The sequence below is a fragment of the Capra hircus genome, chromosome 21 (assembly GCF_001704415.2).
Source record: "Capra hircus breed San Clemente chromosome 21, ASM170441v1, whole genome shotgun sequence".
NCBI lineage: Eukaryota > Metazoa > Chordata > Mammalia > Artiodactyla > Bovidae > Capra > Capra hircus.
In genome coordinates this window covers 64,693,445-64,711,661 of record NC_030828.1, presented here as the reverse complement: position 1 = coordinate 64,711,661, position 18,217 = coordinate 64,693,445, and the positions used below count along the sequence as shown (strand labels likewise).

Sequence of the window (18,217 nt, the reverse complement as noted above, 5' to 3'; positions counted from 1 at the left end):
CTGGCTGACCCAGGCCTGGGCTCAAGCCACACTCTCCTCCGGACACACCCTGGTCCTGCCAGGATCTTCTCAACCCCCGGCCTTTGCCCCACGCTGAGTCTCCTGCACAGATGGCCAGCCTGCTTCATGACGGGGGCATGGACGACCTCTCCTGCCGGGGCTGGAGGCCCGCCTCCACGGGATCACCTCTGCCTTCGTCCTGGGGCTGCCGGATGAAGTACAGGATGCCCAATGAATTAAATCCATCTAAATACATTTCACTGGGCATCCTCTGCTTTATTGGGCTGCCCAATCTCAACAAACAGCTGGATGCTTATTTAGCATAAGTATTTCCCTGCCCCGTTCGGCACATTCTTAACACTAAACACTATCGTTGGCCCGAAATCCAGATTTGACCCTCTCACTATCATTTCAGGCCTGGGAGGGGGAGTGCGGTCAGCCCTTACGGAAGTCAGAGAGCAACTCCTTTTGGCTGAGGCCGACAAAACAAAGCCAGACCCCTACAGCCCCAGACCTCAGAGGCAAGGAAGAGGCACCAGCGACTGCCGAGGGGCATCTGGGTTGATCGGCAGGAAGCCTGCAGGCTATGGACCCGGGGTGGGCACTGTCTCCCTCGGCCCCTCCACAGGCTCATCTGTAAAACGCGCTCACTGTGTTTTCCATTCACTCAGTGAATGCTTACCAGGCCCTTCTGGTTGCCAGGTTCTGCTGCAGGGTCCGAGGACACAGCCGGGAATGAGGTGGACAAAAAGCCCTGTCCTGGGGAGCTCCCACTCTGGCGGGGTGAGGCCATAGACGGACACAGGCCCAGCAGGGAAAGGGGGAGAGAGGGTGCAGCGGAATTCAGGAAAGTTGCATCTGAATGTTGGAGGAGAGGAGCAGCCATGGGGCAGAGGGATCCAGGCAGAAGAACAGCAGGTGCAAAGGCCCCAGGGAAAGGCGTGCTGCCTGTGGCTGGAAGGTGAGGTCCAGGGGGCGAAGGGACGGCCACCTGCCATCAGGTGACCTGAGTGAATACATCTGGCTTTACCCTAGTGATGTAGGGGCCGTGGGGGCAGGTTTCAAGCAGAAGGAGGGGGTGGATCCAACTTAGCCTTCCACGGGGCCTCTCTGGCTAAGCAGGTGAGGGCAGAAAGCCAGTTAGCAGGCTGTGCAGTAATCCCGTGAGAGATGCTGGTCCCAGGGTGGCAGGTGGGGCTGGAAGAGCCAGAGGATGTGTTTCGGAGGCAGGGCTGTGGTGAGTGCCGCTGGCCTGGGATGACGGGAGAGAGACAGGAGTGGAGGGTGCCTCCAGGTTTGGGGAGGGGCACTTGGCTAGCTGGCGAGGTGGGGAAAGAAAGCAGAGTAGAATATGGAGGACCTTGCAGGTCTGTGCTGCCTACAAGCTACCGAGGCAGAGATGGAGGCCGCAGAGGGTATGCATCCCTGGAGTCGGGGGGGTCAGGGGACAAAAATCTAGGGGGGTCCTCCGTGGAGTGATGGTATCTGTGGCAGGAGTCTCTATGGGGGGAGTGTACCCAGAGAAGGAGGCAGGACCCCAGGGCCCTGCTGGCGTTAGGATGTCAAGGAGACAGGGCCACCTGCAGAGGAGGCTGAGGTGGGTCGGCCAGGCGAGGGCGGGGTCTGTAGAAGGAGGGCGGGGTCCACTGTGCCCCTGGGTGCGGAGGGTTCAGGCCACGTGAGCACTGCGAAGGGCCGGGCAGGAGTCGGCTCAGTGGCATCGAGCGGACGAGAGCCAGGTCGGGCCCTGGTCCTAGTGGGGCCAGGAGCGAGGACACACGACGAATCTCGGGCAGAGAATGAGGACAGTACTGGAGGGTCAGCAGAGGGTGGTTCACAGTGTGGGAAGCGCACCTGCACGTCTGTGGGCCGGAGAAAAGGAGCCGGGAGAGAGGGCGAAATGGGCGGGTTGGGAGACAGGCTGGAGCCGCGCCTGGAGTGGGCGGAGGGGCTGCCTGGCGGGGTGTCTGTAGTAGCGGGCAGGCAGATGCTGGGGGCGGGGGAGGGGGCGCCCAGGCGGCGGCATCTGCGGAAGTTCCCTTCGGGCGGTTTCTCCGTCTTCAGTGGAGAAGGAAGCGAGGTCTTCGGCTGTGAGAGGGGCGGGGCGGTGGGGGCTGGTGGGAGGCGTGGGGACATAGAGCAGAGAAGAGCCCGCGAAGACGTTTCCTAGGCAGGTGAGGGAGGGAACCCAACAGAGGATATGGCAGCTTGCCCGGCCCGTCTGCCGACTGGGCTGAAAGAAGGCCTGGCGGCTCGGCCCCAGGGGGCCGTCGTGCGTCTGTGCGGCCCCAACCAGAGCCAGAGCGAGGTTAGGGAGGTCAGGGAGGGCTTCCTGGAGGAGGTAAACAGAATGAACCGAAGAGCAGAAAAAGGGGGTGTTCTGAGCAGGAAGGGCAGCGTGTGCAAAGGCCCGGGAGTGACTCTGCAGCTGCTCCGTCCACCTGCCCAGGGGTGACACTGCTCGGCCTGGCCCAGAGCACCCCTGGGTCTGCCCGCCCACGGAGGGCTCCCAGGCGGGCTGCCTGATAAGATGCGGGGTAGGCGAGGTAAAAGGTCTCCTGCGGCGTCTCCAGGTCCCTGGGTGGGAGAGCAGTCGTGTCACTGGCCCTGAGGACAGAAGCGGGAGGGTGCCCCTGGATGACCTCAGTTAGTGAAGCAGGAGAGGGTGGGGCCTGGGCAAGCATAGAGTCCCTGCCCCTGTTCGCTCCTCCTGGCTTGAGCACGGGGTCCCCTCCTGGCTGGGGGCCCCAGGCCAGCCCTGTGACAGTCCTCTCCCCCAACACGCACAGGCACAGACAAACACACGCAGGCTTCTACGGGACCTGGCGCTTTGGTGGCCGGGTCCAGAGACCCCATCCCCATGCCCGGGACGATGCTGGTGAGGTTGTGGCAGTCAGCCAAGGGGCTGCCCAGGGGCTGGACGGGCGTGCCTGAGACACGGAGAGCTGCCAGCCAGTCCCCGTGCCCGTCAGCCTGAGTTCCAGGGGGTCCGCTCCCAGGGGACCGTGAGATGCTGGGTGGGGTAAGGAGCCAGGTGGGCCTCACCAGCCCCGCGGGGGAGGAGGGTGGACTTGGGAGGCTTTTCCACGCCCCCCGCCATTTACCCAGCCCCACGGTAGGCCCCAGGGATGTAAACACGCCCCGGATCTTGCAGCCCGAGAGACGAGACCAGCGTCTCTCCTCCCGCCGTCTGCACGGCCTTTCAACAACACGCGCTGCTGGTCCAGACACAGCGCTGGGCACTGGGGCGAGGGGGTGTGGGAAGAAGGCGGTCCCACGGGAGGACGGGCCGGTCCCCGCGGGAATGAGACCCAGTGGAGGAAAGCAGCCTGTCCCGGGAGCCAGGGCCTGATCGAGGAACCCAGAAACAGCCCCGAGGGAAGGTCCCTGACCTAGCGGACAGCAAGGACAGGGTGGGAAGGAAGGGACCCAGGAGGACTCCGGCGCAGCCGGGAGCCGGGCGAGGCGGGGCCACTGCGGGTCTGAGTGATGGACGGGACTGGCCGGCGGAGGAATCTTGTCTGGAGGTGGGCGTGGTCTGGCTGGGTTTTGTGACTTGCCCTCCGGCCAATGGGGAAGCCTGGACTCAGGTCCGGCGTGGAGCATGACACCGTCCTGGAGCATTAAGGCCCGTGACGCTCCCTGGGGGGCTGGCCGGGCTGGCAAGGGTGTCAGGGTCCCCCCTGCCAGGCCCTGGGTGGGGAGGGGTTAACCTGGACCAAGGGAGCGAGTGCCATCCTGGCAGAGGGGACGTGGGGACAAAGTCACCAAGATGAGAAGCCGCCTGCAGCCTGTGAAGAATGACAAGCAATTTGGTGTCACTGGAGCGTGACTGGGGGGGGTGCCTTTAGGGGCACCACATGGACCAGCCGCTCCTGGCTCCGTGTACCCAGCATCCAGCGAGAGAGCGGACATTTGTTCAGCCCTGCCCTGCCCCATTCAGCCCCCCACCAGGGAGCATCGCTCCCCTCCACAGAGCAGGGAAGGAGGTCCCCCGGCTCCCTGGGTCCCCACGGCGCCTGCATCCTTCCCACCCTGTACCTGGCACAAGCATAACAGGTGTCGGGGGTGGGGGGGATCTCATCCTCGCCCTGGACTTGCTGTGTGATCTGGGGAGACTTGCTTAACCTCTCTGGGCGCCAGTCGTGTCTCTAGCAAGAGGTGCCCCACATTGCAGAGGCTGGAGATGATGAGAATCGAGGTCAGAATGAGAGCAGTTGCCAGGGACATAGATGCCCTGCATGTGACCAGAGGCGAGGTCTGGGTCAGATCACAGCAACACCCCCCATTCCCTGTGTTTCCAGGCAAGCCCCCCGCCCCCCTCCCCTGGGCCCACTCTCCCAGTTTCCCTTCTACTCCCCTGAGACCTCACCTGCCAGGGGTCTCCCTGCAGAAGGGCCTTCTGGGATGGGGACTGACGGGCGAGGGCTGGGCAGGGGGCTCCCCCAGGAATCGGTGACCTTGGTCAAGCCACCGAGGGGAGACTGGGTCTCTGGCTGCTCCCACGAGAGCAGAACCGGCCCGTCCTGCCCCCACTGTCTGTTCACTCGACAGCTCTGGGGTCATTGCCCGAGAGTGGACCCCGGGCCTGGAATCCCAGAATCCAGTTTTCAACTGGAGAGCCTGCCCGCTCCCAGCCGGCCCTGCAGAAAACCAGGGCCAAGGGCAGTCCGTTTCACAGAGGGTCACAGAAGCTTCCACGGCACCCCAGCCCACCCCTTGTCAGATCAACACTGGAAATCTTTTTGAGGGGGAGCAGCCAAATGTGATCCTTCTTAAACTTTTTAAAAAGTTTTCATCCTCACTGTAGGAAATGTGATAAATCCAGCAGAGTGTAAAGGGAAACGTCGCACCCGTCCCAAATCCCACCACCTGGCCCAAGCGACATCGGCATTCTTCCCCTCCCTCACCTTGAGTGGCCGTCTGTGCGCCGTCATTTTGTCAATGGTATTGCCCACGTCTCCAAGCCTTGTTTGGACGCCCAACATCCAGGGAAGCATCTTCCCATCAGAGTTCCGCTCTGGCTCGGGGGGCTGGCACGGCCTCCCTGGAGAGACCATGGCAAGGGCATGACCCGGCGAACTCAGGCCCAAGGCATCCTGTTGCCCCCCAGCAGGGCAGTGCCATGGGGCTGGGCTGGTTCTTCCTTCACCCTGCATCCCGCTCACCCGCCTGGCCCGGACAGGCCACAGGCAGGGTTGGCGAGAAGGGGTCCCAGGAGGGCCCTGTCTTGAACTGCTAACATGCACTGGGTCCCCCACGGCCTCCAGAATACTCTGCTGGTGTCCACACAGATCCGCTGATCACCACCTCCCAGCAGGGTCAGGGGGTCACCCTCCCGCCATCCACCTCGCTTCTCAGGGTCTCTGACCAATGGGTCCCACTAGGAAGAAGCAACAGCTGGACAGGAATCTGGAGCTGGGTGGAGCCTGCCCCCCAGGACTCCGCTCTGAGGCTGAGATGGGGGTGCAGGCCTGGGGGTGGGGACCTCACTGCTGGTGGACACGGGGCCAGCAATGCGCCGAGGCAACCAGGGCTGGCAGGTGCCTACACCCTGGCACAGGCACAAGCACCCCACTGCTGTGTTGGTGACGAGGAGCTCTCCTGCCGGTGGGGGGACGGCCCCCCATGTCTCTGTGACTGCGTGCCCCTGGCAGGCCGGTGTGCCCCCTGGTCCCCGTTCTGAGCAGCTCTGTCCTCTTCGCCCACAGGCTGCGCAGCGCCTGGGTGCCCTCGTGCCTCGGGCAGTCCCGCAACCTGCAGGGCCGACGGGCCAGGTCCTCGCCCTCGCTTTGGGACAGGTAATACACCTGTTGTCTCCCCGCTTCCTCAGCCTCTGTCCCCAGACGTCCATCCGGCATCGGCATCAATTCCCCACCACTACCGAGAAGAGGCCCAGCGCCCTCAGCCCTGCTTCCCGGCCATCCTGTCTCGGAGGCCAGGCCCCGGTGACCCCCAGCCCAGCCCAGCCCAGGGCTCGGTCCGTGGGTTCGGGCCTCTGCTGAGTGGCCAGAGGGGCTCCTGGTGGGAGGCCGGCAGGGTCCCTCCAGGCCCCGCTCTGTGCCAAGCAGCTCATCTTTCTCTCCTGTGAGCTGGGAAAGCCTTCCAGGGCCTTCTCACGGGCATGGAGGGCACCATGAACCGCCCACCCACCCACGCACACCAGATTGCGCTTCCGGTAGGGCGTCCTGATCCCCACTCCCCGAGTTGGGAGGGCGCCCCTGATTTGAGGGTGGCCACAAGGGGTTTCCACGCCTGCCCTGTGCACCTGTTTCTAGACTCCAGGGGCCCCTGAGCCACCTCCACACCCAGGGGAGGCAGAGGCCATGGTGCCTGCCCCCAGCATCATCTCCCGGTGGCTCTGATCACAGGGATGCAGGAACCACAGGGAAAGCCCTGCTCCCCGAGAGTGCGCTCCAGGGTGCGGTGCGCACATCCCCATTTTACAGACGCAGAGGCTGAGACAGGTCAGGCAGGGATCGGGTAAATGCCCCAGGATAGTGGCACCACCCAGGTGACCGAAGACCCCCGGTGTGCCCAGCCCAGGGCCCTCCCTGGACCAGGAGGGGTGGGGACGTGTCCAAAGCTCTTGAGTAGTGGATTGCCAGGACTTTGGTGACGGGCTGTGGAGGGTGACCACAGGCAAGAGGGGTCACCACGGCCTCTCGGGGTCTGACTGGAGACTGATGGGCAGCTCAGGAGGCAGAAAGGGGTCAGTGTCGCGCACGCTGGGGGAGGGGTGCCTGTGGGCCTCTGGGAGGAGAGGCTGGTGGGCAGCTGGATTTGGGGTGAGCGTGGAACCCTAGAGAGAGGCGGGGCCTCCAGATGGAGGCCTGGGAGGGGTTCGTGTGGGGCTGGACACAGAGGACATGTGGCTCAAGGTGTGCAGGGAGGGGTGAGGGACAAACCAGGGCCCTGGGATCAGCCTGGGCAGTGGAGCTGGAGAAAGGTGGCGGGCAGCAAGGCGGGAGCAGCTGAGGGGCCAGGGAGGTGCGTTCAGGCCTGGGGCCCAAGCACCTGCACCAGGAGGGGGTAGGGGCCAGGGGCTGGGGGCACTGCCCACCCAGGGCTGGATGGGCTCAGGGGTGGGTGGGTGTGAGGGGCTCAGGGAGGGCAGCAGCGTTTGGGGGCTAGTGGGGGCATAGCCGCCCAGCACATCTGCAAGAGCATCCGGTGGCCACGGGTGGACGGAGGCGGAGGCGGGCTGCTCGATGGGGCCGGCTGCCTCGTGAGCAGCGGGTTACACTGCCCTGGGGCAGGTTCTGGCTCTGCTTCGAGCCCACCCCACCGCCCCATCAGGGCTTCTTCCTCCACTTGCCTTCTTGGGGAGCCTGTCCCCTTGCTCACTGTCTGTCTCCCCTCGAGACGATACACTCTGAGGGCCAAGGACCATGTTTGCTCCTGCTGTGAGGTGCAGGGTAAACGGGGGGCACAGGGCAGGCGAGGAGGGAAGGAGGGGGCAGGGTGGACATGCCATGGCAGGGATAAGGTGGAGAAACAGGAATGAACAATCCTGGGATAGCAGAGCCCCAGCTGTGGCTGCGGGTGGGTGGCCAGGGTTGGGGAGGGAAGGGTGCTGGCTCTGAGAGGTGGAGGGTGGGTGCTTTCACCTCTTTCTAGGGGGCGTGGACCCCCTGTGACCGAGGGCTGTGGGTGCACCTGCAACCCTGCAGGCTGGCTGATTGCAGGGGCTGCTGCCCTGACCCCATGCGCTGCAGGGACCCTCGGGGTGGACGTAGGGGAGCCCTCAGGAGGCCTGGCAGCCCACTGGAGAGACAGGCCTGGGCCAAGGGGGAGCCTGGGATCAATAGCTGCAGGAAGCTCGCAGTGAAATCAGGCAGGTGTGCTGCCTGGAAGAGGCGGCAGGGCCTGTGTGGGCAGCCCTGGGCACTCTGCCACTGGGCTCCCTGCTTGCTTGTCACTTGGCATCTACCTTGGGGATCAACTCTTGGGAGGACCCGCCCCGCCCTTCTCTGAGGTTCTCAAAACACAGGCAACTCTTTATTTTTACTTATTTTGAAAAAATGTAGACCTGGGCAGGGGTCCAGGAATGCTTAAGGGAGGTTTGCTGGGTGTGTGCCTGTGGTCACACGTGTGGTTTGTGTGATCAGGCTGGAGGCTGACAATCACTCTTCCCCAGGCGCTGGAGAAAGCCTCCTGCCCACCCGCAGCAAACCCGCCAGAAGTTATCATCCAAGGGGCCTAGGCTCCAGATGCTCTGCTGAGGGGGGCTGTGCTTCTTCCAGCAAACGATGGGCATTTGGGCCCCTCCTCCCACCTGGGCACCTCTCTGGAACCAGGGCTTTGTGTGTTAAGGCAAGAGGGGGACAGTCACGAGTGCATTGCGGGAGTTGGGGGAGCTGGCAGGGACTGGCAGCCAGGTCTGTGTGACAGCAGGGCCCCTGCCTACCCCGTGACGCCACGGAGCTCTGGGCTTCGTTGTGACTGTAGTGCAGGGGCTGACGGGGCACAGTTCAGGGGGTGACTGAGCAAAGCGCACACCCAGGGCACCGAACAGCAGCTTGAATCTTAGCCTCACTCGTGGCTAACAGCCAACAGAACTCCCCTGGTGCCCCCACCCACCGTGCAGCTGTCCCTTCCCTACAGAAACGAGCCCTCCCAGCTGCTGAAGGTGAGTCCGCCCCCCGCGGCCCCCCTCTGTGTGCTCAGCCAGCCCAGGGAAGGGTGCCTCAGAGGGTCAGCACATGGTCAGCCGTGGTTAGGTGCTTTCTGGGGGCTGGGTGGCAGCCGACAGGAGGGTGTGGCCAGTTACACCTGCCCCTCCTGCCTCATGCCCCAAGATAGCTCATGTGAATGGGTGGCATGTGGCTCAGTGGGGAGCCACCCCCTGTCTGTTTTTCCCTGAGCAAGGGGACTCAGTGGCCAGGGTCCCAGAGGAGCCCTCAGTCTGTGGGGGAAAGTAGAGCCTAAGAGCCAGGCTTGCCTCTGGAAGGCTTCCTGGAGGGAGACATGAGCAGGCCCAGGATTTTCTGAGTTTCTGGCGCTCCGTGCTGCTAGCTGACCACTGTGGTGGACACTGCCTGGGCACGGGGCCCCTCCTCTCCTGGGCCCAGAGAGCACGCAGCCCACCTGAGGAAGAGAGGCCTGCTCTAGGATGTAGAACTGCTGACTCTGGGCCTCACCGGCTTGGGCCCCTGCTGTAGAGAAGCAAAACGGGGGCCCTGTAAGCCGTGCCAGCTGGAGCTCGGCTCCCAGACCAAGGCGGGGTGCTGCTGCTGGGAGATCTTTAAACCAGGGTCCTTTCAGCCGCCCCCAAACACTCGCCCCAAGGCCAGACGGGCTCAGTGTCAGGGACCGTGACCCCCCCCCCAGGGAGGGGCTGGGGAGGTGTGCGCGCTTTTGTGTGTGTGTGTGTGTGTGTGTGTGTGTGTGTGTGTGCCTGTGGGGTGTGGTGTGTGTGTGCCCGCGCGCGTGCAGTGTTTGTGTGCGGTGCGTGTGCGCATGCACTGGTGCGACCGGGCGCGCCCGGGGCGCACCCAAACGCGCCTCGAGCTCATTGCCCGCGGCCTGGCCCGCCGCCGCCACCTGTCGTTGCAGCTCGCTCCAGGAGCAGAAGGGCGAGCTGCGCAAGCGGCTGTCCTACACGACGCACCGGCTGGAGAAGCTGGAGAACGAGTTCGACTCCACCCGCCACTTCTTGGAGATCGAACTGCGCCGTGCGCAGGAGGAGCTGGAGAAAGTTACTGAGAAACTGCGCAGGTGAGGGGGCGGGGCCTTGACGGGGCGTGGCCTTGATGGGGCGGAGCTCTGGGGCGGGGCCCGGGAGGGCGAGGCCAGGGGCCCTGCGGCCGGCGGGTAGCCCCATTTGCAGGCCAAGTGGCTCTTCCAGAGTCGCACCTTGTACCACGAGCTGCCAAATCAGCATCTGAACGTGGGTGTGGCCGCTGCGAGGTACAGGCGCTTCCCTGATACTTCTCGGTCCCCTGCCCATTCTTTCTGTCCTCTTACGTGGTGGGGCGGCATGGTGACACAGGAGCAGCCATCTCCAGACCCAGACTGGCCCACCAGGGCCCCAGCCACTGTCGCCTGGGTCTCTGATAGGAAAACGATGTCTAGCCCCGGACATGAACCAGCATTTAGAGACCGTTCCCTTCAGCGGCCTGGTGTGTGGGACCCTGAGGGATGACTCCCTTAAATACAAAACTCCTGAAAACATCGTTCTGCACAGGTACTAATGGTAAAGAACCCGCCTGCCCATGCAGGAGATGTGAGAAACGCGGGTATGATCCCTGGGTCGGGAAGATCCCTGGAGAAGGGAATGGCAACCCACTGCAGTATTCTTGCCTGGAGAACCTCATGGACAGAGGAGCCTGGCAGGCTGCAGTCCAAATGGCCGCACAGAGTCAGACACAACTGAAGTGACTTCGCACACAACACGCACATTTAATATGGATATTTTTCTTAAAAAATATTACACACTTTACAGCCTTCCTTTAGAAAGAATGTTAAAAAAAAAAAAAACACTCAAACTTTGCCATTGGCTTCAGTTCAGTTCAGTCACTCAGTTGTGTCTGACTCTTTGTGACCCCATGGACTGCAACACGCCATGCCTCCCTGTCCACCACCAACTCCTGGAGCTTACTCAAACTCATGTCCATTGAGTCAGCGATGCCACCCAGCCATCTCATCCTCTGTCATCCCTTTCTCCTCCCACCTTCAATCTTTCCCAGTATCAGGGTCTTTTCAAATGAATCAGTTCTTCACATCAGGAGGCCAAGTATTGGAGTTTCAGCTTGCTGTTGGCTTGGTTTGTTTTAAATATTTACCGAGGACTGTGTGCTCAGTCATGTCCAACTCTTTGTGACCCTATAGACTGTAGCCCCCCAGGCTCCTCTGTCCATGGGATTTTCCAGGCAAGAATACTGGAGTGGGTTGCCATTTCCTTCTCCAGGGGGTCTTCCCGACCCAGGGACCTAACCTGTGATTCTATAGAACGCTGAATTTGCAGGAGGGCTCTTTGTCCGTTACTACTTAAGCATCTCTAGTCTCAGTTTCTCTGTTGGCAAGACACGGGCACTAACATTATACACAGGCTGTTGAGAAGGTGGGCACTGCCCCTTCCACCATCACACCTCAGGGCCGCCATCAATTCCCACCCCACACTTGCTTCCCCACCTCAGCCTCTTCTAGGGAAAACCGTATCCTATTCACCCTGTCTCCAGCAATCATCCCAGAGCTCATTGCATAGTCTTAAGCCTGTTCCCTGCTAACCTGCTGTTGAACTGGACTGTGTGTAAAATGTGAATTAACTGGCTCTGACCGAGTTCCCGAGAAACCCTTCTGAATAAGAAGCTTTCCCTTCTCATCAGTAGGGGTCCTGGGCCCTGGCAACCAGTTAGTTTAAATGAGATGTTTTCTAGCACAGGAACAATTAGACCAGAGAGAGGGCCTAGGTTCAGCCATCAGCGGGCCGTACGGCTGCAGGGGCCACGGGAGGGTCAGGCCTAGCACGGCAGTGACCTCATGGCCTCCACTCCAGGATTCAGAGCAACTACATGGCGCTGCAGAGGATCAACCAGGAGCTGGAGGACAAGTTATTCCGCATGGTGAGGCCACGACCCTGCGCCCCACCCCAGCATGCCCAGCCCCGGGCCCCCAGCTCTGGAACCCTGGTGAGGACCAAGGGCCAGGCCACCATGCCCTTGCCCATGGAGCTGGGCCAAAGGCCTCGTTTCCACCCTGCCCTCACCCTGAGGGGCTGGGCCGTACCCCCCATTTCCGCCCCGAATGGGAGAGTGCTATCAAGCCCTCAGCTGTCACTGTCCCCGCGGTACTGATGAGAAACAGAGGCTCAGGGAGTCAGTGACTTGCCCAGGGCTGTTCGGCTCCTCACTGGCAGAGCGGGATTGGAACCTGGGTCGCTCTGTGCTCTGACCCTTGCATTCCCTGGACTCCAAACTCCTCCTCACTTCCCGGGGAGGCCAGGAAGAACAACAGGGCTTGAGTCCCAGGCCTTGGCTGACCGCTGACCACCCCCTTGCCTGTCCCCCAACCCCAGGGCCAGCACTATGAGGAAGAGAAACGAGCTCTCAGCCATGAGATTGTCGCCCTCAACAGCCACCTGCTGGAGGCCAAAGTGACCATTGACAAGCTCTCGGAGGACAATGTGAGTGTCGGGCCGATCTGACCCCGCGCAGCAGCCCTGAGGGGCTGGCACAGGGCTGGGTGGAGAAACGGGGGGCGGGGCAGGACCTCAACAAGCATGTGGGAAGCCAGGGAATGACAGGGGCTGCCTCTCACACCACGTCCATGAGGCCCTCGGCTGGAAGGAGACAGGACTCAAGGTGAGGAACACGAGGCCACCTTGGCCCAGTCAAAGCAGGGCTTCCCCGACTCCAAGGTTGGGGTGGGGCCACTCAGGACTCCTGCCTTTGGCCACCCCCACTGGGCATCAGAGCCCTGGGGCTGCCCATGGGTCCTGATTTCCTGGGTCCCGTGAGAAGGGTGGCGCCCGCCCCACAGACCTCTGACTGCCAAGCACGCATTCGCTGATCAGCACCTGCTCCTCGAGGCTCTGAGAACAGGGTGTGAAGAGCACAGGTAAGCCAGTGGCCTGTGCACGTGGCATTTACATCCGAGCGGGGAAGGCGGACAGAACCCAGGATAAATAGGTAAACTGTGTAGCGAGTTAGAAGTGCTAAATGCTGCAGAGAAAAATAAGGCAGGTGAGGGGGCTGGGAGCCTCCAGACGCAGGATCAGGGAACCTCAGTCCGGTGCTTCTAGAAGGGGCTGCAGGAGCTGAGACCTGAAGACGAGCAGGGAGCTGACGGGCGGGGGGGTGCGGGGAGGAGGGCTCCCCTTCCAGGCGGAAAGCCACAGCAGCAAACGGGGGCTCTGAGTAACTCGAAGACCAGCAAAGAGACCGGAGGGGGCTCTGGAGGGGAGGAGGGCCCGAGGGGCTGAGGTCAGGATAACAGGAGGTGGCATTTAGGCACCGGTAGGAATCTGGGTTTTATTCTGCGGGAAATGGGAGCCACTGAAGGTTCCTGAATAGGGGGAAGCCTGGCTGGACTTCCTCTTACAGGCCCCACAGCTGCTCTGCTGAGGACAGACCGTGGAGGATGAAGCTCTGAGTGGATGCATGAGCAGGCAGCAGTCTGGGAGAAAGAGGACGAGTCTGCCGGGATGGCGGCCGGGGAGGTGGGGAGGGGGCTTCAGTTCTGGTTAGGTTCTGAAGATGGAAGCAAACTGGCCGAGTAGGGATGTGGGGTCTCAGAGGACGACATGGGTCCAGTCTGACTGCAGAGGTTGGAATCCGCAGGATGGGAGCCACCTGCTGTGCTCTGGGCTGGGGTCTGGGGTAGGGGGGGAGGGGGAGGGTGTAGCGGGAGGGTGCAGCAGGCGCCCTGGCCAGCCAGGTGGAGGTGCCACGGGTAGGAGATGGCAGACCAGTGCATGCAAAGGAGAGGGGAGGCTCTGATGGGGCAGCACGCTGGCGTCTGTTCACGACTGAGTGGCAGGTCTGGGTTGGCCAAACAGTGCCCACAGCCCTCTAGTGCCAGCAGTGGCTGGTCTGGGCCTCACATGGGGCTCAGTTCTCAGCTCTTAGCCAACCATGCCCTTCTGGGGATGCATCGAAGGAGTAGGGGACCCAGGTTCCCTCCACCGTGCCAGCCAAGTGGGGGACACCAGAGTCTCTAGGACCAAGGTAGCGGGGACCGGCAGGGATGCCCATGGCTTCAGCAGCGCCCCTGAGCTGCAGGACACCTGCAGCTGGTTCTGGTTGAATTGAGACTGTGGGTGGATCTCAGGGCCAGGCACCCCCATCAGAGCCCTGGCTGCAGTGGGTCCCCGAGCGGGGGCGGGAACCAAGATCCAGCCGCAGGCATGGGCAACAGAGGTTTCCCAAAGGTAGAGCCACGCGCCCTGGACTCCTCCTGTGTGCATCTGTTCTCAGCTCAGGAGGCTGAGCCAGTCCCCGTCTGAGCCTGGGGTCACACAGGCCCTCCACCCCCACTCACCCTGCCCCTTGCCTGGCCCTGCAAGTCCCCTCCATTGCCAGGCCTCACCCTGAGACCTGGGGGAAGGGTGGCAGGTCCACTCCTAATTGCCAGCTACTGGCAGCACTGTCCACACTGACCACTCCCTCCCTTGGACTCGGAAGCCAAGGGCGGGGAGACGGCTTGGTGTCCATGCCTGGGGGCCTCTGGGACTTTAGAGGCCACTGGGGGGCCTTCCTCCTCCATGGCCCCTGCTTTGTGGGAGGTTCCCACCCGGGTCAGCGGCAGGACTGCCTGCCAGGGGACCGTCCACACACCGGGCTCCAGGTCGGGGCCGTAACCCGTCCTACAGGCGAGAGCCGCAGAGAGGGTCCACGTGTGCACGGCCATCTCCGCAGGCTGGTTACCATGTCGGCAGCGGGGACCTTGGCCGGGGCCGAGCCTGCGCCCAGTCAAGTGGCCTCTTTTGTCTCCTAGGAGCTCTACAGGAAGGACTGCAGCCTCGCGGCGCAGCTGCTGCAGTGCAGCCAGGCCTACGGCAGGGGCCGCAAGATGGCCGAGGTAAGTGAGTCCCGCCCCGGCCAGCCCGCTGCCGCGCCCGTGACCTCCGCACCCCTTCCCAGCAGCTCCCAGACCCCATCCCCCCGGCCCCCTCAATCTTGTCCGAGCCCCTCTGTGTATGTGGTGGAGGGCTCGCCCTGCACGTACCTCCCCACCAGCCTGGATGGCCTGCCCACTCCACCCCAGTTTCCTCCAGGGGGCTGCTCCCGGCAGGGTGACCCTGCATGAGCCTCTCAGAAACCCAGTGGTTTGGTCTGGGCACAGTTCCTGCAGAGATAAGAAAGCTGGCTTCACCCAGGAGCCACTCAGCTGGGGCCACAGGGCGAGTACCACTCAGACCCGGGGCTCCTGTCCCAGCCAGGCTGTCCCTCCCCGTCTGGGCATGCCCCTCACCCAGGCCTTGTCCAGGTGCCCTCTCCTGGAGCCTGGGCCACCCACCGAGATCCTCACAAAACAGATCAAATGGTAGCGTTCCATCCCCCACCAGGAACCAGGCGCTCACGTGGAAACCGCTTGCATGCCTGGGCCCTCGGTCTTTGTTGCACCCGAGTCTGTCTGGTTTGAGCCAGGCCACAGGACTGGGTGTCCCCTGAAGACCGTGGGGCTGGGTCAGCGAGTCAGCCCCTCAGGGAGAGGCCCGAGTTAGAGCCGGGGGTCCAGCCTCAGGGCTCTGCGGGGGGCCCCATCAGCATGACCCAGGGGGCATCCTGCAGCTTGCGGGATACAGCTCTGGCTGGTGGGATCAGACAGGCCCCGGGCAGGTCCCCTGTCGGTCAGCCTTGGCCGCCGGTCCTGGGCTGACCGTGACCCCTCCCTCCTGCTCCTCGCATCACCCCATTCCCCCCAACCCCCCAATCCCCCCCAATCTTCCCCCCCCTCCCCGCCCCGCCCCACCACCAGCTGCCTGCGGAGTTTCAGGAACGCATGAACCTGCACGCGGAGAAGCCGGGCTGCAGCCTGCCCGCCCCGCTCTGCCGCCCGGCCTACGCAGACAGCGTGCCCCCCTGCGTGCTCGCCAAGGTGCTGGAGAAGCCGGACCCCGGCAGCCTGTCCTCCCACCTGTCGGAAGCCTCGGCCCAAGACCTGGGCTTCCCCGAGGGGCTGGAGAAGCCAGGGTCCCGACCCCCCTACAAGGGGGACGTCTACTGCAGCGACACGGCCCTCTACTGCCCTGAGGCGCGGCACCAAGACCGGCGGCCCAGTGTGGAGGGGCCCGGGTCCGATGTGGGCTTCCTGCAGGCCCAGAACTCCACCGACAGCACGGCTGAGGAGGAGGAGGAGGAGGAGGAAGATACCGAGGCCGGCGCGGCGGCCTACCCCGCCAGCTACCGCCATGAGGCCTTCGGTGGCTACGCAGCCTCGCTGCCCACGTCCAGCTCCTACTCCAGCTTCAGCGCCGCGTCCGAAGAGAAGGAGCATGCCCAGGCCAGCACGCTGACCGCCTCGCAGCAGGCCATCTACCTGAACAGCCGCGATGAGCTCTTCGGCCGCAAGCCGCCCGCGGCCTACGGGAGCAGCCCACGCTACGCGGCCGCCGCGGCTGCGGTGGCTGCCCCGCTGGAGGCCGCAGTGGCTCCGGGGTTCCCCAGGACTGTGTCACCGTTCCCCGCCGAGCCCTTCCGCTTCCCGCTCTCCCCAGGCCCCCAGCCTGCCCTGATGCCCCCCAACCTGTGGAACCTGCGGGCCAAGCCTGGGTCCGCCCGGCTGGTCGCAGGGGCCGGGCGCGGCCAGTGGCGGCCACTGAGCGTGGACGACATCGGCGCCTACCCCTTTCCGGCCGCGGCCGCGGCCCCTGCCCCCAGCCTTGCCTCACCTGGCGGCTTCAATGACCGCTACTTTGGGGCCCGAGGCGGCCCCGGCGAGAACGCCGAGGGCCGCGCCAGCCCCCTCTACGCCAGCTACAAGGCTGATAGCTTCTCGGAGGGCGATGACCTCTCCCAGGGCCACCTGGTCGAGCCCCGCTACCTCCGGGCAGCTGGCGACCTGAGCCTTAGCCCCGGCCGCTCGGCCGACCCCCTGCCCAGCTATGCAGCCAGTGAGGGGGACCGCGAGCGGCTCGGGGTGCAGCTCCTCGGGGCAAGCGGCAGCCCCGAGCCTGAGCTCAGCCTCCGCAGCTCCAGGGACTCCCTGGAGCCCAGCTCCATGGAGGCCTCCCCGGAGATGCACCCCGGTGCCCGCCTCAGTCCCCAGCCTGCCTTCCCTCGGGCGGGCAGCTCGGGGCTCAGCCGCAAGGACAGCCTCACGAAAGCCCAGCTCTACGGAACCCTGCTCAACTGAGCACCCCGCGTGCGGGCCCCGCCACAGCCAGTCCCGCACACCGGGTTCCCAGGGGTGCTGCCTCGACTCCCCGACAACCCCACCCTCTCGGCCCTGCACACCAGGACCCCTCTCCACCTAACCCACTCGAGCCCGAGAGGGGGACCCCAACCAGAGCGTCTTGTCCACCCTGCACCACCACTGTGCAACGTTTTCTGACTCAGCAGCAGCCTTCCCCGACTGAAATGAGTATCCTTCCCCCTTGCCACCCCCTCCGCCCCCAGCTTTACCAAGTGCGACTATTCTTATAGAGCAAAGTGTCTTAACACACTCGGCCTCCAGCTCCCTGGACGGCAGCCCTGGGCGTTTTCAGCGCAAACGCTGCTGGATGTTTTTGGGCAAAGGCAGGTGGGGCCTGCCCCTGGGAAGGGAAGGGAAGGGTGGAGATATCCCCAGTGATGAGGGGACTGGAAGCTGTGTCCACAGAAAGGGGGACTGGAACGGGTGATGGGATGTGAAATGCTTCTAGCTGTTCTTTCCGTGTGGCCGACGACCCCCCCCCCAGCTCTACTGTGGTCCGTAGTCCCGTGTGTCCCGAGTGGGGCCGGTGCTCGTCCTCCCCCCCACAGCGTCCCGCTCCCCGGCACCACCTTGCGCTACCTCACACGTAATGAGGCCCTCCAACCCCAGTTTCTGTGACTTGCTTCCGTGTTGTCGTCTGTGATGCATGCTCTGTCTCGGTACTGTATTTTGCGATCATTAAATAAAGACATGGGTGGAAAAGAACTTCTGTTTGGGTGGTTCCTTCTCCCCACTCCCTTTTGCTCTCGGGGCATGTGGCCCTGGGTGTCTCCCCTCTCCATCCTCCTCTCTCTGCACAGCCTCCTGAAACTGCCCTGGTGTCTTTTGTCGTTCAGCATAGAATTCTTCCACTGTCTCAACCTCTGCTGAATGGTGTTGTTGCCCTCATATAATGTTCCCTAGAGACTTTGCTTCTGCCTCAAGATTCCTTAGGATTTCCTTTAGTTTGGCTCTGCCGGTGACAAACACTTCTGGCTTTTTTTTTTTTTTTTTTTTTTTTTTCTGCCCTGTGACAATGTCTCTGCTTTGCCCCATTTCTGAAGGTTTGTCTTACCTGGGAGAATGTCAGCAGGGGTCTCTTGCCCTTGGCTCAGGCGTAAGAGATATCCCCTGGCTTCCTGCTGGGGTGGGATGTGCTGTCTGCCCCTCTGGGAGCTGCTCCTTTGGTGCCAATCTGTCTTTTTTCTCTTCCCCTGCACGAGCTCTTCCCTCTGACTTTGGTTTCCTGCAGTTTCCCTGAGGTGTGTCTGGCTGTGGATTTATCACAGGAAGTCTTGTATCTGTGGACTGCTGTCTTTCATCAGTTCTGGGAAATCCTCAGCTACTTTTTAAAGTAACTCTCTACCCTTCCCTCCTC

The 18,217-nt window shown here is 63.0% G+C and overlaps 1 protein-coding gene across 2 annotated transcripts in view; it reads left to right on the top strand.

Moving 5' to 3' along the window:
* BEGAIN (brain enriched guanylate kinase associated) overlaps window positions 1–17,565 on the top strand; it is a 45,707-nt gene extending 28,142 nt beyond the window's left edge. Inside the window, exons 3-8 of one of the 2 annotated variants that reach the window (XM_018066605.1) lie at window positions 5,712–5,801; window positions 9,559–9,720; window positions 11,501–11,567; window positions 12,020–12,127; window positions 14,440–14,523; window positions 15,424–17,565. In XM_018066605.1, coding sequence (XP_017922094.1) covers window positions 5,712–5,801; window positions 9,559–9,720; window positions 11,501–11,567; window positions 12,020–12,127; window positions 14,440–14,523; window positions 15,424–16,800 — 1,888 coding nt within the window. In that variant the 3' untranslated portion in view covers window positions 16,801–17,565. The remainder of the gene's footprint in view (window positions 1–5,711; window positions 5,802–9,558; window positions 9,721–11,500; window positions 11,568–12,019; window positions 12,128–14,439; window positions 14,524–15,423) is intronic. The other variant, XM_018066606.1, reaches the window with a different exon arrangement.